The 26224-nt window shown below is 39.2% G+C and overlaps 1 protein-coding gene across 2 annotated transcripts; it reads right to left on the bottom strand.

The window, feature by feature from the left end:
* Window positions 1-4093: 4093 nt before the first annotated feature.
* On the bottom strand, window positions 4094-26223 carry DGKE (diacylglycerol kinase epsilon). Of its 2 annotated transcripts, none has more exons than XM_037492465.2 (12): window positions 26186-26223; window positions 25298-25770; window positions 19233-19392; window positions 18379-18498; window positions 16450-16593; window positions 15259-15416; window positions 14798-14849; window positions 13544-13657; window positions 12437-12508; window positions 10637-10764; window positions 9977-10088; window positions 4094-9332 (listed from the first exon to the last, which is right to left on the bottom strand). In XM_037492465.2, exons 2-12 carry the CDS (start codon window positions 25750-25752, stop codon window positions 9150-9152), a joined length of 1698 nt encoding a protein of 565 aa, XP_037348362.1. In that variant the 5' UTR covers window positions 25753-25770; window positions 26186-26223; the 3' UTR covers window positions 4094-9149. The 2 variants fall into 2 exon arrangements, with proteins under 2 accessions (XP_037348362.1, XP_054544845.1); XM_054688870.1 differs by lacking the exon at window positions 26186-26223 and adding an exon at window positions 26053-26061.
* Window position 26224: the final 1 nt, after the last annotated feature.

A 26224-nucleotide genomic window follows, 5' to 3' on the forward strand; every position in this document is an offset into this window, starting at 1 on the left:
AAGAAGGCCGTGTATCGTAAGCAAAATATTTGTGTTTTTCCAAATTCATTTTGAAACCCAGCCCCCAATGTGGTGGTATTAAAGGTGGGACCTGTGGGAGGTGATTAGATCTTGAGGGTGGCATCCTCATGAGTGAGATTATTAGTGCACAACTTAGGGGTACCTAGGGACCCCCAAACTTGAATGTTTTAAATGGGCCCCATTTAATCACGTGACTAAGTCATACCCAATGTAAGGTAAGTGGAGGTGTCCTGTGAAAGCTGCCAGGAGACATCTCTAAAATACAGACTGGAGCCTCCCTGGTGGTGCAAGGGGTTAAGACACAACCTATGAAGCAACCCGCAGCCTCTGCAGCACAGGTTCAATCCCCAGCCGGCCAGGGAACAACCCGCATGGTGAGGCAGACCTCTCCTGACTCTCCTGCTGCTCCCCTCAGCAGTGCATTTCAGTCTTCCTGTTCTGTTCCCCACTCTGTCTCTGGTGAATCCTCTCACCCCCTACCCCCCACACCTCTGGCCTGTGCCCCAGTTCTTGTATGCATAAATAAATAAATCTTTAAAAAAAATAAAATACAGACTGACCCTTCCCCATCTCCCTGCCGCCTGGAATGTGGAGATGGAAAAAACCTGTCCATCGACTGAAATGAAAGACTTGTCATGAAGACTGCAGTCACTGCTGCTGAAAACAGGGAAGCCAAAAGATGGGACCCCAACACTGAGCACTAAATCAGATGCCATAACCCTTGAGGTAACACAAAAAGTAGAGTAAAAAAGCAAACTCTCCATAATTTTACAGCCCCCTCCCCCAGCTAGATTTGGAGTCACAAGACTGGGCTGGAACCCCAGCTCTGTGTGACAATGGCATGTCACTCACCTTTCTGAACCATGTTGCCCTCATTTGGAAGACAAAAATGATATCTGCCTGTTAGAGAAAAAATACTTTCAGTAATAATGCTCTATAAATGATTAAATGCTTTACAAATATGCTGTTAAGCCACCAAATTCCAGACTAGATAGTTCTTAGTTTATATGTTCCAGTTACATCATTTCTTACCTACCTAGAAGTAACGGACTTTTATTAGCTTCTCTCCCCCTCCCCGCTGTTGTCTGGGTATTTCATTGGTCCAGAGTCCACTGCCATTACCTGAATCAGGTTCTGGTGTCAGACACTAAAGGTCATGGCTCCTGTTACCAAATTCAAGCAAGGCTCATGCAACATTTCAGCCAGAGCATGTTTGTTTATAAGGAAACAGAAACTCACTGCAGCTGGGTCCCCTCCTCTTCCAAAGGAAGCAGGCGTGTTATTTAAAGCAGTCCTTCTCAAACTCTCTGTGGTGAAGGGCCTGGAGTTTTATTTTCACATTTCCAATAGATCATATATTGATACTTTATTTTTTTAAGATTTATTTATTTATGCATACAAGAGCTGGGGTGTAGGCCAGAGGGGTGTGTGTGTGTCGGGAGGGTTTGTGTGAGAGGATTCACCAGTGACAGAGTAGGGAACAAAACAGACAGATCTACTGAAACACACTGCTGAGGGGAGCAGTGGGCAAGACAGGAGAGGTCTGCTGCACCATGTGGGTAGCTCCTTGGCTGGGGATCAAATGCAGTAGCTGCCAATAGCTTGATAGTGCTGACACTTAGCCCTTCGTGCCACCAGGAAGGCCCTATGTGTTGATCCTTTTATAAAATACAATTAGGAGAAGTGACATGAGAAAGACAAAATATAAGCTGCAATTTGTGATTAGATTTAATAGTTAATTGTTAAAATAGCTGTAAACATTTCTAATCTTGTACTCTTTAATTTCTGTACTTATTTCCTGGTAAATTGAAAGTAGTTTGTGTGCAGCACTTGAGTAGGACAGATTTAAAAACTACAAAGGCATTTCATGAAAATGAAGCCCAGCAGAGAATGGGGTTGTCTGCTGGGGGAGATGTGCTCTCCCCCAATTCAATCAGCTACTAGAGGACCAGCACATGGTAGAATAGGCCCTTCTGCAGATCCTTGAGGACAGGCTGAGATGTGTGTGGGCCTGCTCTGGGAGGACAGTGTTGGTTGGCCCTCGCTGCCCTGTGAACGCAGTACCTTGGAAACTTTTTTTGTTCAGACTCCCCAATGCCCCCTCCCCATGCAGAGGCCAGTGTCCTGCAGAGTAAATATTCTATAACACACTGAAAGAAACTTGACAAAATATAGGCATTATGTTCATCAATTTGAATGCAAATTGACCAGGGTAAGCTCCTCGACTTCAAACCTCAGCATACACAGCTTTCCTACAGAATAACTCACATTTCTCTATGTATTCACAGGTAAGAAAAAAAAAAAATACTATTTCTTAAGTCCATATGGCTGGGGTGGGAGTCCCTTTGAGAGCTGTATCATAACCCCCAGCATTCTTGGTGCCCAGCATAATGAACATACCTGCCTACATTTGACATTTTATATAATGTGTGTTAATTATATAACACATGAAAAAGCAGCAGGGGTGAGGACCTGGGGTTGCTATTAGTTCTGAGTTAGTGTGTAAAAGGAAGTCAATGTGCGCCCCTCACTGAGTGTAGGGGGCGAGAGTGAGCACGCGTGCATTACAACTCCATGTGCCCGATTTGTGGTGAAGGCATTTAAGAAATTAGACCATGGAATAGCCAGAGGTAGCTAGTCCATCACAGAGCCCTCCTTCTGAACTTCAGTGGCTCACAGCCAAGCACAGTTCAAGTTCACTGATCAAGAAAAGGCACATTATGCTTAGCATTGTCTGTTTTTTAAAAAAGCAGACCAATGAGTTATTTCAAAAATTTCTCTAAAACATGGACTTCTGGTTAAAGATGAAGGAATGAAGCTGGGTCACAGGCTCTCCTGCCTCTGCTACTTAATGAATAAAAATGTTCTGTCACAAAATGTTAAATGACATCCAGAGAACAGCTGATAAAGCCCTAAGATTTCATAAAAATTCAAATGGAAGGAAATGCTGATATTTGCCAAGTCTTCTCTCCCACTTCCCTTTATGTCATTACATAACCCCGCGGGAGGCTATAGGTTGCCAACCTGGGTATAAAATTTTATAGAAAATCTAGATTTCTGTTTTCTGGAAAAATGAGCTGTGTTCATGCCAGGCTTGCTGGCCTGTGATGATCACTCTCTGCTACTGCTGTCTCCAGCACTCTGCCCTTTGTCACTGCTCTCCAAGCCTCTGGGTTTGCAGCCGTAGGTCAAGGGCATCCACCGCTATGGTTTTCCTTTATGAAGAAAACTGAGGCTCAGACAAAACAAGTAACTTGCCCACTGTTAACCAATGGCAGAGGCTGGGGATGCAACTTAGGAATTACAAGTAATTCTATCCTTTTTGCACTGTACACACTGAAAATGAGACAAATTCACCTCATTTATTTCATTCTATTTACTGCTCTACTCTGTCAGGAGCCATGAAATTATGTTTCTTCTGAGTGTCTTTCAAATGTGTCTGAGCTGTACCCATAGGTTACAGAAGCGCTGGTGATATGTAATCTCTATGATGTGCCAAAAAACAACACAAGCCCTTGGGAACGGGTTTCAGAATTCCTTTTCATGAAGATGGCACCAAAAGTAAAGGAAGTCTCTACCCCTCCCAAAGCAGAAGCCAAAGCAAAAGATTTGAAGGCCAAAAAGGCAGAGCTAAAAGGCACCTACAGTCACAAGAAAAACAAGATCCGCACATCATCCACTTTTCAGAGGTCCAAGACACTGTGGCTCCGCGGGCAACCCAAATTCCCAGGAAGAGTGCTCCCAGGACAAACAAGCTTGGCCACTGTGCCATCTTCAAGTTCCCGCTGACCACTGAGTCCGCCAAGAAGACAGAATACACACACACTTGTGTCCACCGTGGATGGCAAGGCCAACAAGCACCAGATCAAACAGGCTGTGAGGAAGCTCTGTGACACTGATGTTGTTAAGGTCAACACCCTGATCAGACCTGATGGAGAGAAGAAGGCTTATGTTCCACTGGCTCCTGCTAGTATGCTTTGGATGTTGCCACAAAATTGGGATCATCTAAACTGAGTCCAGCTGCCTAATTGTAAATATATTTTTTATCATAAAAAACAAAAAAAAACCACAAGAGCATACCTTTTAAGTCCCGCACATCTACTTTTATTAAAAAAACAAACATCTTCAACATATCAAATGCTTTAATTTACATAGCTCTGTCTGTAGGCATTGACCACGATACAGATGCAGCACAACAAAATAACGCTGGGTCATCAAGTGGTAGGTACACAGCACTGTGGTCAGAGACAGGAGAACGTGCATGAGGCCAGGGCCTCTCTGGTGGCACAGGGGTTAAAGCCAGCACTATCAATCCATTGCAGTCACTGCAGCGTAAGCTCGATCCCCGGCCAGGGAGCTAACCCACACTGCTCCCCTCAGCAGTGTATTTCAGTAGGTCTGCCTGTTGTGCTCCCTACTCTGTCTCTGGTGAATCTTCTCACCCTTCACTCCTCTGGCCTATACCCCAGTTCTTCCATGCACAAATAAATTTTTTTTTTTAAAAGAAAGTACACAAGGCCAGCTGGCTACTTCAAATGGAGTCCTCACAAGTGTCCTTGACACTGTGGGTTCAGAGAGCTGACCCAATTAGCTCACCCACAACACTGACAGGGTCAAGGACCCAGGTTGTTCTAAACTTGAACAGAACAGAATTAGAAATCAGAGGGACAATTTTCTGCAGGGCTCATAGAAGCAGATCAAATTGGAGAGACTGCTGGTAGGGACCAGACTGTAGGAATGAGAACAAATGTTCATATGAGCCACGCTCATCCAAGCACACACAATACCCTTTCTCCTTACTCTCGGACTTTCCTCAGAAGCCCTCATGTGGTAAGGAAGCCCCCTTGCCTGGTCAATGTTAGAGGAACAGGGAAAGCAACATTGCTTTCCAGATCCCCCTTTTCAACGTTCCATGTCAGTTATCAAAAAGCACATGATGGGAAGCCCCAGGTTAAAGTTTATCTCCCGCTACTTGCGTTCTGAGTAGAGGCTGTCCCTCAACAGCGAGGTAGCTTGGGCACCCTCGCAGAGACAGACAAAGTGCCCCTGGACTCATAGCAGCAACGCCCTTGTATTTATAGCTGCTGGTGACAGAGCTCAATTACTTCGTTCAAGTTTTGGGAACTTCTGTATTAAAGGGTGACATTTTTGATTCTTTCTCCAGAAGCTGGGAATGTAGCTTTTTGAGACCTACATGATTCATGCACTGACCATAGTCAGGGCCATGGGGATGAATACCTGTGTGTATTTACATAACTAAAATTAATTAAACCACACTGACTGCTTCCACACTTTACAAAAACTGGGAACACAAGGGACAGCGGCTAAGTCAGTGCTTTACTATTCAACGATATGCCATTAAAACTTGTGAAATAGCCAAGTGACCATATTCCAGGTTGCCACTGAGACCTCTGAAATAATCTTTTGACCAAAAAACACAAGGTGCCAGAATACATAAAAAGCAATATAAAACTAACCAGGTGAGAGTCATTAGAGCAAGTGGCTCCTTGACCCTCGCCCTGACTGAACTCGAGGTACAGACCAGTAGTTTAAAAATGTCAAGTGTGCATCAGAATTGCCTGGGGCACTTGCTAATAAAACCAGAGATATCTGTGTCCCAGCCAGACTGATTTATGAAGCCCAGGGCTGAGCTTAGGCATCCATAAGTCAGAGATCTTGCAGATCATACTTTGAAAAACAGGAAATAGGCCTTGCAGGGAAAATTTGAGAAAGGCAGGGGGGCATATCTTTTAAAAGCAAAATAAAAACAAAAACAAAAAAAAAAACCCGCCCTTTTTTCCATGGTGCTGCTGGGAAAGCACTTTCATTTGGGTTAGGACAGATTAACAACACTATTTTTCCTTTTAAAATTTCTAACTTTTTAAAAAATACATCTACCTACATTCCATTGTATCCAATTAGGTAGAAATAAAAAAATACAGAATATAAAGTGCTGGTTCTTGCTTCAATATTATCACTTTGAGGGAAAACCACAAAAAATGATCATCCATTCTGTCAACCTTTTCAGGTGACCAAGTACAAATTATGTATTCGGATCCACATGAATATGTAAATTAATATAACCTTTAAAGTTTTTTAGTTAGTGCAAATTTAAAATTCCATAATATACATTAAATACAATTTTACTTTACAAATGCAAACTACTTTTCTTTTGACATGCTCGTAGTATTCATTTTTACAGCACAAAAGACTACCATTTCTGAGTCACAGTATATTTTATAATTCTAAGTAGGCAAACGTATTTCAGAAAGCAAATACTACACTTTTTGAGACACCCTGAAAAATAAAATAATTTTGACTGTAAAATTTTTATAAACATTAGCTATATTAAGAGTTCACAGCTAATTGTTGCAGAAAACCTAAAACACATTTAAGATCATGTAATCTTACTGGACAACCTGTATTTTAAAATACAAGCCAGTTTGATTTCTACTAAATACAATAAAAGCACTGAAAATTATTAACATCTATTTATGGGATCTGTAAGAGCTGCCAGGTATTCAGTAGTTAAGCCACTAAGTTTATATGGAGTTAGGAATATATTAGGACAGGAAAAGATGTGGGAAATCTGAAACAGACAGAGAGATACCTCATGTATATCTTCCTGAGAATGCAGAAGTTCAGAATGGAATAAAAAAATCTTGTGGCAAATTATGCTTTTTTTTTTTTTTCCAGTGTGGAATACTTAGATGATATCCTAACACAAAACTTGCAAACATGTCTTGTAAATTGAACTTACTTGAAACAAGTCACATGCCTATACATTTATTTGAAGTGCTGGGTAAATGTGCCTTAAAAAGGAAGGAAATTTTACTAAAGCAAGATATGTCTTATGATATGGTACTCTGAAATAACTTTCCTAAATAAAAATTAAGTGTAAAGAGTAAATAGACAACAGAAAAACTTCACAAAGGGTCAGTAGGGAAAAAAATCTAACTACAAAAAAGTTTAAGCAAATGAAGGCATTCTATATAAATGTGTTTTAAATCCAAAGTAGTAGTATGGTCAGACTGGTCTCAACAATTAAAAAAAAAGCAAATATATAGTTATTTTGATTATTCCGATATTAACTATTTACTTTGAGTCTATAATTAGTAAAATGAATTACAGACAAAATACAGCCTAAAACAAAGTGAATTTAACAATATATTTATAAAATGTGGTATATGTAACAATTTTGACTATTAAGGAATTAAACTCATTATATTCAAAACATGATCAACCCCCAAAAGAATATCTATAAAACTCTCCCTCCACGCAATAGGGTACTATGAAAGGTATTCTGAATAAGGTAAAACCATGAAAACAGATCTGCTCACAAAATCTTTCAATGCTAGAACTAGCATTTCCTGCGAGATCTGGAAGAAGCTAATTGAAGCAAAATAGGTATTTTTATAATGTACTGACTACTGTATATATTACTGAGTTGTTCTTTAAAACAAAGCCTGGGTCTGAAGATGATTAAAGTGAAAGTTTATGGCAATTTGTGGATTATAGATTTATAACAGATGCGAAGGGGAGCTAACGATGTTTTGGGGAATACATTCAAGTCTTTCAGAGATTTACCTTCTGAAAGACCACCAGGACCATAAAGGGACCATTTGTCAGAAAAAGCACAGGCTGGAAATCAGCCCCATGGGTCAGCCTATCTGCAGAACTTGATGGACTAGACTGGCTAACGACAGAAGAGCACCCTCTAGTGGGGAATGATCAGACTAGCCTTTCAATAAGTTTTTGGCAATTGAGGGACAAATACTAACAATACTTCTAAAAAGTTTGCCAGTGTTTTCACTTCCCCTCTTTGTAAAAAACACTTCATTCCTCTTTTTAAAAATACTGAATATTTCTGAAGAATGAGACTATATTTGGATAATGTATTTGTCAGAATTACTATGGGTTTTAATATGCAGCCAGTGGGCTTCATTTCTGATTTTGACTCACAGGACATCTGTGATCCATTTAACTTACTAAATAAAACCACATATTGCAAACTGTAAACACAGATATACCACAATAAAGAAAATAAATAAGTAAAAAAAATATATCTCTCATTTTAAAATAAATATGATATAAACATTTTAGCAGAGGATTCTCTCCACTTTCCCTCAGGGGAAATTTTGTTAAGTAGTTTAGATATAAAAGACCACTGTATTATGCCAGACCACTGAAGTTTTTAAACTTTATCAATCATTATTCAGCTATTTTTGAGCAATTAATCTGACTAGTGACAAGGAAACTAGTAATCTGACTAGTAACAAGGAAACTAGTAATCTGACTAGTAAATTTTCTTTAGTATACTTTTTTGAATTGTTGACAGTCTTTTAATCAAAAGAGAAGCTGGTGAGCTATACAGTTCAGAATCCATAACTTTCAATACAAAGTGCTCTGAATGTTAATTTTTACCAGCTCACCTCTGTGGTTCTCCTCTGGCTATACTAGGTTATAAACGAGATGCTGAATTTCTCTCACCACGGTCATGAACACAGTTAACCAAACAACATCTGATGGCCTAAAAATGCTCCTACAATAAAAAAGTATTAAGTATTGGCCTTTCTCTTTTTAGGACTTCTTGGAAATACATGCTTATGAATGGACTAGGAGCCGGGGTGCAGGAGCTCTGCCGAGGCATGCTACAGCACTGCACCCACACTGGCCATGCTGGTCTCACACTAACCATCTCCTTTCAAAAGAGCGAGTTAATTTTTTAAATGTTATGATGTTACCATTTCCAAATGAAGATGGAAATGACCCTCCACCTCGTCTTGTAGATATATGATGTGTCTACCTAACGCCTGGTTCAAGAACAAGGAATGAGATGCATACTTCAGAGACTCAACACTCTCAAAGCTAGGGAAAACATTTCACCTACAAGTAACATTCTGGGACATTTTAAAAGTTAGTACTATATGATCAAGGAGTTTTGATGAAAAAAGAACAGGCATTTATAAACAATTGGAAGTCTGGCTATTTTTGGAATGCTATTTACATGAACACATACTCCTATATTACTGGTGAACTTAAGATTAAAGAGTTGATAGAGCATTTCTACTTTTGGATGAATAAGATTCTACTTGTTTGTGAGAATTCTATATTAAGTTTTCATTTCTTCATCCATCAGTTTCCTTTAAGTCCTCTTGATCCGAAGCACTAGAGATGTCATCGTCCGTTTGTTCTCCAGAGAAATATAACATCAGTGCATGTGTCTTGTGTGTTATGGTGACAGTGCAGGGCCCTTGGGCCCACGGCTCCCCATCTACCTGCATGGGCATCATCGAACACTTCAAAATCAGCTGGCATCAGGGAAAAAATAGAAAACAGTTAGTCCCCAATATGTTCAGAAAGGTCTTCCTTTATCTCATCCATGGTCTCTTATCCCTTCTTGGGGACTTTTTTTACACTTCATCTTTTTTTTTTAAATATATTTTTTATCTATTTATGCACAAAAGAAGTGGGGTATAGGACAGAGGATTCACCAGACACAGAGTGGGGAGCAAAACAGGAAGATGCACTGAAATACACTGCTGAGGGGAGCAGCGGGTGAAACAGGAGAGGTCTTCTGCACCATGTGGGTCAGCTCCCTGGCCGGGGATCGAACTCTGGCCATAGCCATGATAGCACTGAGACGTAATCCCTAGACTACCAGGGAGGTCCCCATTTACTTTATTCTTAGAAAATTAATCTTAATACATCTTTATTCATCGATAGTCTAAGAGATTCTTTTCCAGTCAATGTTTTATTTCTTCAACTGGATTTAGGGCTATTTCCTATTTCTTAACCATCCCCTGAAGCCCCTGGCATAGGATAATCAATAACATGGGATGTAAACCACTGATAAGGAAAGCTATATACAGCATGTGTTATTTTCTTCAACATTATCTACTGCTTAGAAATGGACTGAGAGATAAATTAACCTGTTAGCAAATACTTCACCTACCCTCACTGTATGTGCTTGTCCTATTCGGAAAGGATTTGCCAATTTTACTTGAATTTGGGCACAGTGGAAAGATCCATATACTCCAACGACTTCCAGTAAACCATCATCATACCTAAAATTGGAAATAGGAAATATGGATTATATGATGCAATAAAAATCAGCCACATTAGGAAATCAGCCACATTAGCATGGAGTAATTTCTTTTTTTTTAAAAGCCGCCTTTTTAATTTTTAAAGATTTATTTATTTATATAAGAACTGGGGTACAGGCCAGATGTACAGGAGGGTGAGAGGATTCACCAGAGACAGAGAGGGGAACAGAACATCCAGACAGTCAGAAGACACTGCCGAGGGGAGCAGAGGGCGAGGCAGGAGAGGTCTGCCAAGCCATGTGGGTTTCTCCCCGGCTGGCTGGGAATCAAACCGGTGCTGCAGAGGCTGCAGATAGCTTCACAGCACTGCGCTCAACCTGCTGAGCCACCGGGGAGGCCCAGGTCAATTAACTTTAAACAGAGGTGAACCACCAACTTACTACAAATTTATGTTAACAAAGTACATGAAACAGAAAATTTGAGGGAAAAAAATGTCTAAAATTTAAAAAGAGCCAACAGAATACTTTAAAGAAAACAGTGACATAAAAACCAATCATAAATGTACGTACCTGGCTAGAGGGTAAGTTTCATCTCCCATCCCTTCCCACAGTCTGCAGCCACCGCCCCAGTATCCAATGTTCAGAACTATGATACCTTCCAAATTAGGCAGTTCTACTCGCTCACCATCCAGTTCTAGCTTTAAAGAAATACAAGCAGTCAGTTACTACAGGCACACTATTTTCAGCCATACCCATATAGGATTCATGTTCAATTTCATATATATATAAAATATATGAGAGGTGCAGGGCCCTTGCCCCTGGGCCTTTGCACATATATTTTTTTTAAAGATTTATTTATCTATCTATTTATTTATTTATTTATACAAGAGCTGGGGTACAGGCCAGATGTGCGGAAGGGTGAGAGGATTCACCAGAGACATAGCGGGAGCAGAACAGGCAGACAACCTAAGTACACTGCTGAGGGGAGCAGTGGGCGCGACAGGAGAGGTCTGCCGCACCATATGGGACCCTCATCGGCTGGCTGGGATCGAACTGGCGCTGCAGAGGCTGCGGACAGCTTCACAGTGCAGCGCTCAACCGCCTGCGCCACCAGGGGAGGCCCTGCACATACTTTTTAAGCATGCTGTAATTTCTCTCTTTACGCCTATTTAATTTTCAGATTCCAAACTGTCACGTCTTCCAGAAAGACTTGCTTGTTGTAGCCACTTTCCTCAGATAACTTCTCCAGCCCTTGAGTTATGTATTGCTCTTATTTATAGCTCTAAGACTACATACTTCCCATGTTATATCACTTCTCATACTGTATACAGTGTGTTTTAAATGTTTTTCTTCTCTCTAGACTGTAAATTTAGGAGAGCAAGGGATGATTTATCACTGAACCCCTAGTACCTAGGAAAATATCTGGCATTCTGTAGGTGATTTCAAAAACACGTTTTGTATAAATAAAATACCCAACAATAAGATGACGTGCTATCTTGTATGTTTCACTCTACCAATGCTATCAACACACAGGAAAAAAGGGAATATGATAAAGCAGAAGGAAGCTTTTTAAAATGAAAAATCTTGCCATTTTTTTCATGTCATAGCTGCAAAGGCTGTGAGCTAAGTGTCTGCCTACCTTGCCTAACATAAGGGAAATGTTTGCAGTTTTCCCTGGCTCCTCATTGCCTATTCAATTTTTCATTTTTTCCCCAAGCTGTTTGTTTGGCTCTTCCCATTTCACTAGTTCTAGTTTCTCTGCATTAACATCTTTGTTGTTATTGACCATTACAGGTTCTTTCTGTAAGCAAGCAAGGAATATACACAAGACTTCGCTATACTATGATGTCAGGGATTCTGTAGTGATAACTAATCAGTATAATTTTTTTACTGCTCATGTATTTTTATTTTGCTTTGGTATGTAAGAGAAATACATCATAACTATAAAATGAATTAAACTTTGGATTTAAATTTCTCGAGTCTCCATGTGTCAGGCACCACGTTAGTAACCTTAATTTGTCATCATGTATAAATGAAGGCCATATGGCATAAGAGTTAAAAGTTAAACAGACAATGGAGTTAGATAAAGTTAGGTTCACACTCTGGTTACATGTATACTTGGGCACTGTGTGAATCTGGGCAAATTACTTAATTTCAATTTTCTTTTTTCTATGATGGGTATATAACAGCATTTATTTTACAGAGTTGTGGTGAGAATTTACCAGGATAATGTCTGTAATGTGCTTAGCAAAGTGTGTGGTATAAAAGAAATACTCCATGTATTTTTGCAGAATATGTTAATAGAAAATTCAGCATTTTTGTTAAAAAGATCTTCCCAATCTAGACACCACCAAACCTTGAAAAACTTACCTCGACTTTTTTATTCAAATCTTTACATTCTTGCACCAAACAATCTTTGGTTCCATAGAATAAGTAAACAGCCTACGAGAAATGGACAGAAAATGGTATTAAATCAGGCTAACAAGGCTTCTAAACATTAAGAAAAACACTCTGTACTAAACATTAAGAAAGCTCCCTGACATGACTACAGAGTCACATTTCCTTAGAGTGGGCTAGAGATTGATGGGAAGAGCAGCAATGTTACTTTTGAGTTTAATTAGCCCTCCCGGGGGAAATGTGGGAGAGTTTGTGGCTAAATGGTATTTTCTCTCAGCTTATCCAAAAGCTACATTTTATTAAGATATATTAGAATGAAATGAAACAGTCTATCCTTTCCTATATTTCACATTAGTTAATGAAAGTAATAGGTAAATCTAGCAAACATTTCATAATCACTTTTGATTACAGAAAACCTGATGAAAACAAACTTAATTTTGAGAGATATAACCAACTGTACATGCTGTAATACCTACTGCCTTAGCTATAAAGTAACAAAAGGGAACTATTTATAAACATGAAATATTTATAAAAAAGAAACAGGGGTAAAGTTGTTTTACATTTATTTTTTACCTTCTGTTGCTCAATCACCAAGTCACTCAAAATTTCCAAAATAAAATTTCCACGAAAGGAATCCATTGTACCAGAAACCAGAGCAATGATCTTAGTTAAGAGCTGTGGGTAAACAGGTGACTCCTTTTCTTATCCCATCTGCCTTTTGGAGGTTTTTCAAGTCAAGGGAATCTATTTTTCCATTACTACTTCACCAAAAATTTATCCTGCATTGAATTTCTTTCCAATTCTAGTAGCTGTTTAAGTAAGATAGGCTATTCCCTATTTCATTTAGTTGTCATTTAAGCAAAACATCCCATAAAACATTCCCACTTTGAATTTTAAAATTTAAAATATTTTAATAAAGCACACTTAGGATCTAAACTGACAGTCTTACACAAAATGGCAGGGAAATGTTTCCATAAGGCAGCTCTATTTGAATTTACTTGAAAGAGTGCTAGATATAATTGTATTGATTTTTACTGTACCTTTGGTGATAAGCAGGAAATGTTATTTTATCCAACACACCTTATTAAGAATTCTGCTAGAAAACAGAGATGGTGCCTTCTCACGATGAGCGTGAAAATTGAGAGCCATAAGAGCATCAGGTCCAACAGAGAAATAGTTGTTCATTGTGAATTCCTATTAAAAAAAGGCAACAGATTTTCTTTTTCCAGAACATGTCACATAGTAAGCAATATTTAATCTTTGTTTATTATGAAAATTTAATATCTTACATTTACTTTACAGATTAGAGCCATTGTATGTTATTCAGTGAAGTTTCCAGAAGTTTCAGCTCAAAGGCTAATAACTATAGTTAGGGATTTCATTTTCTATTTCTGTTTAATACGCTACACCTCAGATTGTATCTAGAATGGCTCTAATTTGCATCAAGGCTTCCCACCCCTGTACTCCATTCCATTTTTTACTTGCTTTTTCAACTCTCAGTTTCCCAGACTACTGCCACCCCCTTTTTCCCTCTTCCCTTAATCATACTACTTTCCAGTGCAAGTCTGCATTCCTCAGGCTCCATTTCCAGCCGTCTTGTTCCTGAGCGATAAGCCTAAATTCCCCATTCTCTATTTAATGTGCCACAGCCTCAAGGCTGATATGACCAAAACCTAACTCTTTTTTGGTTCCCTATCCAACATCAAACTTTTTATCTTGGCTAATGTCATTTCCATATATCTAGTCATAAAAACCAGAAACCTGATGGTCATAAAAACTAGAAATCTGATGGCAGTATGTATTTTCTTCCCTTAATACCAATCAGTTGTCAAGTCTTGATCAATTCTACTTCTAAAATGTCCTCCTCCCCAAACCCTTGTTTTGCCCTAGTTCAGGTTTCTAAGCTATTTCTCACTATCTCCAGAGTAGGTTTTAAAAAATACAAACCTGTTATCTCTGTATTATTTGCTAGCTATGATTTGCACCCTCTAGTCTCTTATTTCATCCACCTAGAAAGTCCTTTGTTTCATTCTTTTTTGGTCTAAATTATATTTACCTTTGAAGGACCAATTGACATGTTACTTCCCTTTAGAAATCTTTCCAGCCTGGATTTCTAGGGATGAATTAAGCACACTTATAGCCTGTTCTCTCCCACGGCACACTCTACAGTTCAGCGTGAAAGTGGACCACACAGGTTTCTCTTCTGCTCCATAAGCAGCTCCCTAGAGATAAATACCTTGTCTCTACCTCCCACTACAGCACAGCATTTTATACAGTGGAGGTGTTCCATCATGCTTGTTGGAACTATTCACAACTGAGGCCCTAAAAACATACCTTGGGTTTTCTTAAGTTATAGTATCCTTTATTTGTTACTTGAACTTTCCATCTAAAAAATGAAGTTCAAAAAAATCAGTATTATCAAATGAACTGCCAATTAAATATATTTATTACTAGTCAACTCTGGATACCTGGTAGATGAGGTTCCTTTATTAAAACAGTATTTGAAAAAATAAGTGCATTGAAGTGAGTATACAAATCTTAAGTACTAAGCCTAACTTAAGACTCCAATCCTAATATGAAAAAAATATACAACAAAATACCAGCATCTATGTATACATAAAACTGACAGTCTTTTACATTTACATTTTTAATGCAAACTTGTAACTTTTAAATTTTAATTTATAAAATTTAAAGTTTAATTTTTAAAATTTATAACAACTTAAGGCTTCATTTATAACTCAAATGATATTCCCAATACTTAAGAAAATCTACCTTTGGGGGGAATTTTATCTTACCTATCTAGTTTAATTGCATCTGCTTCCATCACATTTCTTAGGACTTGCGCGACTGGGATTTCTCCAGCATAACCTGTACCCCAACCTAGGGTATTGGATAGATCATTGCCTGTTCCCAGAGGCAACACAGCAACCTGTGGAATGTACTTTTCTTGTCCCTATAGTATAGAAGATAGATATTTTAGATTCTTCTCTATAGGCTATTTGTAGGGTGATAATACTCGGCAAAACTTAAAAACAAAGCATTAAAAAATACAAATATGAGAAATGTGTTTATATATATATATCATTATTATTATTTATTTATTATTTAAATTTTATTTTTATATTCCCCTTACAACTACAACCCCCTTATTTTGACCCCAAGCCCTCCTTTCCCCGCCCCCCACCCCTCATAGAGTGTCTTTGGTTCATAGTTGTTTATTGATTTTGATATTTTCTTTCTTATAGTTATTCTTTTTCCTGGTCCCTTATTTAAGTTTTCTAGATTCCTGCTATGAGTGAGACCATCCGGTATTTTTCTTTTTCTTTCTGGCTTATTTCGCTGAGCATGATCCCTTCCAGCTCTATCCATGTTGCTGCAAATTGCATGTGTTTATCTTTTTTGAATGCTGAGTAATATTCCATGGTGTATATGTACCACATCTTCTTGATCCAGTCATCTATTTTTGGGCATTTGGGTTGTTTCCAAAGCTTAGCTATTGTAAATAGTGCTGCTATAAACATAGGGGTGCAGGTGCTCTTTGGAATTGATGTTTCTGTGTCCTTTGGGTAAATACCTAGGAGTGGAATTGCTGGATCATATGGAAGCTCTATGTTTAGTAGGTCCAGAAATCTCCACACAGCTCTCCATAGTGGTTGGACCAGTTTGCACTCCCAACAACAGTGCAGGAGAGTTCCTTTTTCTCCGCAACCTCGCCAACATTTGTTGTTGCTAGTTTTTTTAATATGTGCCATTCTCACTGGTGTAAGATGGTATCTATGAGAAATATGTTTTGCTAAAGGTTATATGAACAGACTAATCAAAATAGCTGTCCCATTCTTAGCTATTGGAAACTAATAATATCTTCTAATCTTCTGTTGCATAATAAAAAATATAACCCAACTATTGTATAATTATATATACACAATATAACTAGGTAATCTTAGAAGTGCGTCTGTGAAAGGCAAGCAGGTCTTCAAGACTGATACCTTAATTTTCATTTCATCAACCGCATCCAGGACCCAGCCCACAGTCCCATCCCCTCCACAAACAAGTACTCGAGCTGAGTAATAGGGAAGAAGAGTGCAAAGTTGCAGGGCTTTGGCAGGGGGAGTTTTAGTTACATCAAAAACCTAGAAATGAAAGAAAAGGAAATAAAATTATTTCCTGAACACTGTCCTCCACTACAAGGATGGCTTTCTTTTAGATGAGTACAGTTATGTTTAAATAATAGCACTGCCACAAAGCATTTATTTTTAACAATATGCCAGCCACGATGCACTTTATACTCACTGTGGCTCACCTTGCTCCTACGAAGTATAAGTGTCATTCTATTAATCAGGAAACTGAGGCACATGCAGGTTAAATCACCTGCCTAAAATCCCCTAAATAATGAGGTGTCAACATACAAATTGATAACCATTTATATAACACTGTCTCCTTTCATTTTACATGAAACCAGAACGTGCTAAGTTCACCTTTAATGAACTCTTTATATTTTATACTGGGTTTTTAAGAACGACTATTAGTACGAATTAGTGTATCTTACTGGAAAACAATTTTGCAATATTCATAAAATGACATAAAAACACAAGGATTTTTGATAGCTATAATTCTTTTTTTTTTTTAAAGATTTATTTATTTATTAATACAAGCACTGGGTACAGTCAGAAGCATGGGAGGGTAAGAGAATTCACCAGAGCCAGAGCGGGGAGCAGAACAGGCAGACAGACAGAGGACACTGCTGAGGGGAGCAGCAGGTGGCAGGAGAGGTCTACGTGCCATGTGGGACCCTCACCTGGCAGCCAGGGATTGAACCAGTGCTGGAGAGGCTGCAGGCAGCTTCGCAGCCCAGCACTCAACCACTGTGCCACCAGGGGAGGCCCTTTGATAGCTATAATTCTATAAAAATTCTTTTTTTAAAAATATTGCTACAAATATTCTCAGAAAATATTTCAAAAGATGAAAACGCACTGAATATAAAGGTATTCACTGAGGCATTATCTATAATCATACAACCTTAGAGACTAATGATTCAATCAGTAATAGCAAGAGAGTAGAAAAACTGTGACATATTCATTCAGTTAATTATCTCAGATATTACACATATAATTATGAGGATTATGGAGACACATGGAAAAAGCATATGCTTTTTTTTTTGAGATTTTTTAATTTATGCATATAAGAGCTGCGGTACAGGCCAAAGGTGTGGGAGGTGAGAGGATTCACCAGAGACAGAATGGGGAACAGAACAGGCAGATCGACTGAAGTATACTGCTGAGGGGAGCAGTGGGTGAGTCAGGAGAGGTCTGCTGCACCTGTGGGTTGCAGAGGCTGCGGACAGTTTCATAGGTTGTGTCTTGACCCCCTGCACCACCAGGGAGGCCCTATGCTTTTTTGTTAAAAAAAGATTATTTATGTATACAAGAACTGGGGTATAGGATAGAGGTACAGGAGGTGAGAGGATTTACCATAGAGTGGGGATTGACTGAAATACACTGCTGAGGGGAGCAGTGGGCAAGACAGGAGAGGTCTGCTGTGCCATGTGGGTCTCCTCCCTGGCTGGGAGGAGAACTAGTGCCACAGCGGCTGTGGAGAGCATCATAGTGCTGAGACTTAACCCCTTGTGCCACCAGGCAGACCCCCCCCCCCAAATGTATGCTTTTAAGTAAAGAAAACAATCAAATTTGTACCTAGATTACTGTTTGGGTAATGCTAATAACATAACTGCATAGATCATTCATGGGAAGAACAGGGAAAATAAAAATAATATATCTGTGTGGAAATGGCAAGTGATTTCTCTTTCTTTTTTAATTATTTCAATTAAGCTGTGTAATGTTGAAAGGGAAATTCCATGGTATTCTGATTGTTGCACAAAATAAGGATTAATATAGAAAATATGTTTTCTGTTTAGTTACCTGGACTGGATTTAGGAGGATCTTAAATTCGCCCAGTAGCCCTTCTCCCATGTTAGTTCCACTTCGGGAGTTGGCCAGGATTATTAATGGAGTCCACTCCTTTCCAAGCTTAGAGGCTAGCTAAAAAAAAGTAACATGATGGTTTAATATCTCAAAGATGGTGAGCAGTAAATTTTTCATTCTTGATAATAGTAATATGCTAAGAGAAAAACATCTATCCTGGTACAAATCAATACATATAAAAATCAAAGAACTCTACAAACGGAAACAGATCTTGGAGAGGGACTAATTTAACTTGAGTACAATGTGTAACTCTGTGACCTAATCATTCTAGGTTACGCTACAGTGTATGCTTGGATAGTCACATAAGAAGGAACTCACTAACATCAGGCAGCCCATTTCACTGCTAAATCAAATAATTAGAAAACTCTGACTGAATCTGAGTTTAAAAATCCATCTTTCGATAACTCCCATTCATTGTTCTGATTTTGGTTCCTGAAGCAACTAGAGGTAATTATTTTTTAAAAGATTTATTTATGCATACAAGAACTGGGGTGTAGGCCAGAGCTACAGGGGGTGAGAGGATTCACCAGAGACAGAGTGGGGAGCAGAACAAGCAGATTTACTGGAATACACTGCTGAGGGGAGTGATGGGTGAGACAGAAGAGGTCTGCTGTGCCATTTTTGGGTTAGTTCCCTGGCTGGGCATAGAAATCAGGCTTAATTGGTGACAGCGTTGAGACTTAACCCCTAGGCCACCAGGGAGGCCCTCACACACACAATTGTAATTGTCTTATACACTGATTTAAACAACTTTTTGAAATCAACTATTTAAGGAAAAATAAACTAATTACCATGGCATAATCTGTTTTCTTGTCTTTACGCATCTGATTAATAGAGGTTAAGTAACTTGGGGGAATGATGAGGTTTTTGAATTCTCCAAAATCACACTTTTCATTCTTTAAGGTATTTTTCATGCACTCATCATGAACAGTTTTCTGACACCAAATGCACCTGGGGGTACAGAAGAAAGAAAGACAGTAATTTTAAACCATAATCTTAATGTTCTGCAAGCGAATCAATTTTGTCAAAAAAAAAATTAAAGCAGTAATTTTATCATCATTGAACATAAAATCCAGAAAGTAAAAATATGTAATTTATCTGTTTAATGAACGCATTAGCAGTTTAATTCAACAATGGTTCTTAGAGTGCGGTCTAGAGCTACCAAGATCCTTTCAAGTTGTCTGTGAGTTTAAATTCACTTTAATAATAATACTACAATGTTATTTTACTTTTATTCCCTCAAAAGTGTAGTGGAGTTTTCCAGAAGCTCTATCACATGTGCTCTATCAAAGACTGAATGCAGAAGTAGATAGGAGAATCTAACTTCTAAACTAATGCACTACAACAAAAAAAAAAAGTAAAATGTCACTGAGCTTTCATAAAAATACTTATGTTACCATAATTGTTATTTTTAAAAGTATTTAAGTTTTCTCAGTTTTAACTTCTAATATAGGTAAATACATCACCAGATAAAATTCACATAACAAAGTTGGTCTACAACAATGATTCTGTGTATTACTTATTTGTACTTTGGTTGAAATAGGTTCATCAGGCCTAAAGTCCTTGTTGCTTAAATGCCCTGCCTGAAGCCTATGGCCTGGATCCTTGGAAGTATTCCTCAGGGTCCAGTGAGAAAATCTCTTAACTTATGACCATCTTTCAACAACACTTCAGTAAATATAGGTACAACAGTCAATTTCCTGTTGGCAGTTAAGACAAAAATAATCCGCATGTTGCATTTGAAATACAGACAGAACACCACCAACAGTCGGATTTGCTTCTATGTTTGGTCCCATGTGTAAAACCAGCGAAAAATAGCACCAGTAAAGTTCTGGGGTTTCTATTATTAATCTGCATTTAACCACTCACAGATAGGCAGATCTAACTGTACAGACAAAAGCAGGCTGACAGAAAATAAACGGTCATAATTAAATGAATTTTAAAAAATGGATAAAAATTCTTTTATCTCAAGGTCAGCTCTCCTAGTCTTCTATTTTAAGGCTCTTTTTTCCCAGCTAGATGCTCAGATATGTCAAGCAATTACTGCTATTTACTCAAGAATCCTGTTTATGGCTGTCTATCTGCTGGAGTTTGCTTTGGTGTGACACATTTAGTCCTTTTCTTCCAAAGAGGATTTGTCCTAACATAATTTATAAAATAATCTTTTCTATGTACAATGATTTGTGACATCTTTTTCAATTACAAAATTGTCATAAATTTTAGAAAAGATTACTTTAACCAGCACAATGGGTATTATTAGCCTTTGCTCTGTAAAGGTGAAGCCAAAATGTTTACTAGTTATTCAGCATCATACTTTCCCTTAGAAATGCCTGATTCAAAATTCATACTGGTCTCTATACATATTTTCTAATTAATATTTAACTTGATCTAGATTTCAAACCTGTTGGGAAAACAAGACATTACTAGTAATATCTTGATATTTTAGTCTTAGCAATCAAGTCACTAATTGTTTATAATCATTATTTCCCTCCAAATTTTTATTTTGAGAAATTCTAAACTATGCAGAAGTCAAAAGAATAGCAAAATAAATGCCCCTAAACCAACCCTTCACCCTGATTCTTAATTAACATTTTCTCCTACATTTGCTGAATCATTTGAAAATAAACTGCAGACATTATAAGACTTCATGCTTCAAAGCTTTAGCAAGTATTTTCAAAAAAAGATTGTATTCTTGCATTTTAAAATGTTTTGCTTTTTAATTTCTTTTTACAGTGAACAAAGTTTGTCCACTTCTGCTACCGTCCTGCATTTTTTAGATCTTACTGTAATTGCTTTGTTACATTTCTATCCACCATATTTTTGGTGCATTCGAAGAAAGTTGCAGACATCAGAATACTTCCAAAATATTTCAACAAACTGGCATGTCATTATCTAAATTCATAATTTATTTGCAGGTTTTTTCTTTTGATCTAAATTTTACATATAATGAAATGTACAATGTATGTTTGCTGATTATTGACAATCATATTCCTATAACTACAACTCTTATCAAGACAGAGTATTACCCTACAAAATCCCCTCATATGAAAATATGGAATGTTTCATAAGTTTATGCGCCATTATTTTTTTTGGTGTGTGCTACTCTTGTACAGGAATATGACTGCTTTACATGTAAAAAAAAGTTTTGGGGTTGGGGAGAATGAACTGCTGGTGACTTTATTATTTTCTCAAAAATACTTATCTGTTCACAAGAGCTTTTTTCTTTAGTATTTTGGAGAAGGCAGCAATAGTAAATGTGAAGTGAAGATGGTTATTTATGAAATTTACAGTAGAACAGAAGTTGACAAATTATAAGTGTGTCTGTATCTGATTTTGTGAACAACCTTTTAGTGGAAAACATCTATACCTATTCATTTCTGCATTATCTATGGCTGATATTGTACTATGGCAAAGATAAATAATTATGACAAACCATATGATTTGCAAAGCCTAAAATATTTAGTTTTGGGTCTTTACAGAAAAAGTCTGCCCATTTCTGCTCTAAAATATTTGTTATCTTTCATTGTTTTAGATAATTAATGAAATGAATAAACATATATCAACAGAACACAGAAGCAAATTAAAGACAAAACTAAAGTGGTCAGTGTGATTACCTACTAAAAATCAGCTGTTTCATTAACACGTGTGTGTGTGTGTGTGTATGTGTGTGTTGTGTGAAGGGGCAGGAAGGCGGAGAAGTATATAATGAAGAAAGTCCTTCAGAAACCTTAGGTTTTCTTACTAAGAGACAGAACATTATAAGGAACAAAGGTTCATTTAACAAGTGTAATACTTAAAAATATATAACCTAATTTCCTATTTTAGTAAGAACAGAGGTAAGAAGAAAAAAAAGGAAATTTAGGGAACAAATGACATAATACTAGATGCAGAAACACACTGTAGTATTTGGGGCAGAAAAAAAGAAAAAACTACAAGGAAAGTAAAATCTACAGTGTCTGGCACTAAATAGATGCTCAATATGTGAACATGATCTATTGACTGATTATAAATTAAAGGGCCATTGTTACTTACTCTGCTGGGTTTAAATGGTCTATAGGTTTTAAAAATCAGTTAATATCATTCTTCGAAATGTTAATTTGTTGACCAAACAGTCTTAAATGTTCACTTAAAATTCTCCAGTTCTGGAGAATGTGATGCAGACAGGGAAGAAGCCCAGAGTTGGGTAAAACCCAGTCTAGTCTGTGTTTGAAGATTCTAAATAGATATTTGTTTCTTTCCCAAAACATCATTCCTACAGAAGGTCAAGCCTGACAGTAATACTGCATAAAATTACTGGAATACTGCAGAATGCATACCTCTTGAGGACATGGTACTCTTTTCTCTTGACAGTAACAAATACTTCCTAAATTACAGAGGCAATTTCTACCATAGGTGAGGCATGCAGCATGCTGGGGACAGACCGCTCAGTAACCAGCAAGAACAAGCTAATCAGGAACAGCTGATGTAGCATGACAACTATTCATTATGCTCAATGTGGAGGACAAAAAATTAAGGATACAAGATTGTGTTTTAACAGGTACATGGGTCAGTTGCAGTTCTCTAACTTTAGAATTATGTTCAGGGCCTGTTAAAGCAAAGATTGCAGGTCCCCAGACCATTTCTGATTCAGTGGGTTTGGGGTGAGGCTAGGGTTGCCAGAAAAAAACAGGATGCTCAGTTAAATTTGAATTTCAAATAAACAATAATTTTTTGGTATAAGCACAAATATCTTACTTTGTTTTCTTTAGCAACTCCAGAATTTGCATTTCTGACAAGTTTCCAAATGATGCTGATGGTCTGGGGACCTTACTTTGAGAACCACTGAGCTACAGGATTTATGTCACCATCTGGGGGCTGGAGTTTGGGAGGAAAGGACACAACGAGTCTTAAAGAGGCCTAGAAGTTAGCCAGGAGGAGGATGCTTAAGACAGAGAAGGAAACTTGAAAAACAGAAGGGCAGTAAGAAAAAGTCTGTTATTTTAAGGAAACCACAACTATCTGGGTGTTGCTGGTACATAAAATTTAATGCAGGCAGTAGTAGATAAGACTCTAAGGCACGCTGGGTCCAGAGAGCATGTAAATCCTTGTGTACTGTGTTAAGACCTGGCATTTACACTGAAAGGCCATCAGTGTAAGTCTCAGGAACGACTGAACGGTTTTACGCTGAGCAGGGACTTAGTTAGATATATATTTCTAGAAAGATCATTGGGTGGATGATCAGAAACACTGTTATTATCTGTTCGGGAGTATTTGAAACAGGATATTTATAGAAGCCATTTTTATCTAAGTTACAAAGACACAAGGAAGGAAGGAAGGAAATATAATAATACTCAATTCATGTCTTTTTTCCAACTAATCCCAGTTCTCAAAGATTAAAGCTTAATTACAAGAGAAATAAGAAATTTACTTAAAGATACCTGGCTCTCTCACTGATGCCAAAAGGAAAACATCTAAATGTGAAAGATAGCAAAAACTAATGGGTACAGAACTTTGTAGTTGTTTAAAATACATATTTTTGAAAATTTACTTTTAATCTAAATCTGATAATAGGGAACATTATTTAAAATAAGATTTAAGATGTCCCGACGTAAGTCTATGACAAGGTTAAGTGTTAGTATTCCTAACCCTGTCTTGGCCACCAATTTTATTTTACCACTGAGTAGAATTCTCTCGACTGTAAAACAAGAATAGGTGATGTGCAAAGCAGCATCTCCTTTAACCAATCTCTTCAAGAGCAAAGGACATCTTCATATATTTACAACTAATATTTAAGAACGCAAAAGTGTTTTTAAAAGCATTAAAATATTCTTGGCTTAATCAAAGTCAACTGTTTAAGATGCTACAGGTCCCAAAAGACCATATGAAAAAAGGTGTTAATATCCCTTTAAGTACTCTTTTTGAGTATATTTCACTATAGCACCAATAACTATAAATGTCGCCTTGTAATGACACTTGTTTTCATTCAAAACTAATGGAACAACACTAAGGATGAACCAATTTTGTGAGTCTATGAAAAAGTTACTTTGTCCACACTTAATTTTTCCTTATCTAAAAGGGAGAAAATCAGTAATAACAAAAATGAAAATATAACATACAGGAATCATAAAGCATGCAGCACTTAGAGACTTCTGGAGGAGAGTTAAGAGCCAAGTTTTATCACCTAAAGGGCAGGTGGATGAATGCAGGCTAGATCCATCACCCTTGCAAATGATTATTGCAAAGCTGCCACACCTGGACAATACGGAAGGATGTTTATTAGCTTGTTTTCCTTGAAGTGGGTAATTTAGGTCATTTGCTTAGATCAAAGCAGGCCACCGCCTTTTACCCAGGCAGAGGAAGAACAAGAGGTACTTCAGGAATGGTGAGATCAGCAGAAGCTTTATTACTCATGCATGAGGTCCCAGACCTGGGTAGCCCTGTAAGGTCTGAGCACCCGTTTAAAGACCAGGGGTTCCATTTATACACAACTGTGTCCATATCTGTTACACTGATAGCATCATCTTTCAGCAGACACAACCATTTGCAGCACAGTCCCCAGCCAAGGGGGGCAAGGCAAGGTGGGCAAGAAGCAGGCATTCGGGGATGGCCTTGGAGAGAGAGACCAGCTTGGCCGGCTTTCCCACCTTGTCGGTAAGAGTGCTGAGGCCCTGGCCAGGAATCTTGAAAGGGAAAGAGCTGTAAGTAAGCAAACTTGTTAATCATGCCTGCATTGGGGTGTTCATTCCACCTGGGCTGGAAGTTCTTCTGGAATCTTTATTCATTTGCTCAATAATACATTTCCGCTACACAACCACTCTCTGAAATCCCGACTCCCACAGGGCATTCAGGGACAGTCAGCACCCACAAAAGGCCGTACCTGGAATCGCAGAGCTTGGGTAGAGTGCCGCACTGCTGCTTGCAAACCACACAGTAGCTGCACAGGGGGACGTTGCCCCGGATCCAGTGGTGGGGCATGGCGTCCGCGGCCCTGCCGTCATTCTTGAGCATGATCTCTTTGCACTGGAAGCGCTTGTCCGCCTTCTTGAGGCAGCCCTCATCCACGCGCAGGCCGCAGCAGTCGCAGAAGGCGCCCTGCAGAATGTGCTGCGCGCACACGCAGCAGTAGGTGGGCTGGCTGAACAGGTCGGTGTCCCGCCAGCCGTGCTTGCTCTTGCGGAAGATGTCCCTGCGGTGCAGCTGCCGGCGAGAGCGCTGCAGGCTGCACCAGAAGGTGATGAACACGGGCAGCAGCACCGAGCACAGCGTCCACAGCACCAAATGCCCGTCCGCAAACAGGCCCTCGTAGGGCGCCGGCCGCTTCTCCGCCTCCATCTCCTCCAGCGACGATTCCTAAGCGGGAGAGACACGGGCGGGGTTCACCTCCGGCCCTTCCGGCCTTTAGGGGGGCACGAGGGCGCAGAGGACACCGGCTGCCCAGGTGGCCCTGCCCCTCCGAGGGAGAGCGGGCGCACAGCCGGCCCGGGCCCGAGGCCGTCCCGCCGCGTCCCCCGCCTCCTCGGCCGCCGCGGGGCCCCCTCGCGGGGCCGGGAGAGGCGCGGTTAGAGGGTACAGGCCGCCCCGCAGAGACGCCCCACAGGGTGGCCCGCGATGGCGCACGTGGGCCGCGCGCACCTCCAGCGCCGCAGCCGTTAGAGCAGGCCCCGCGCGGGGGCGTCCCGCCGCGCCCGGCCCCCGCCCCGCGATCCCGCCCCCGCGCGCCGCCGCGGCGACCCGGGGTGCGCCCCGCCCGCCCATCTGGCCTCACCTCGAGGGGGGCAGGGGCGCGGCCCCCAGGGCCAGGCCG

The sequence above is a fragment of the Talpa occidentalis genome, unplaced genomic scaffold, assembly GCF_014898055.3.
Source record: "Talpa occidentalis isolate TD23 unplaced genomic scaffold, MPIMG_talOcc4v2.1 talOcc4.7, whole genome shotgun sequence".
Taxonomy (NCBI): Eukaryota; Metazoa; Chordata; class Mammalia; order Eulipotyphla; family Talpidae; genus Talpa; species Talpa occidentalis.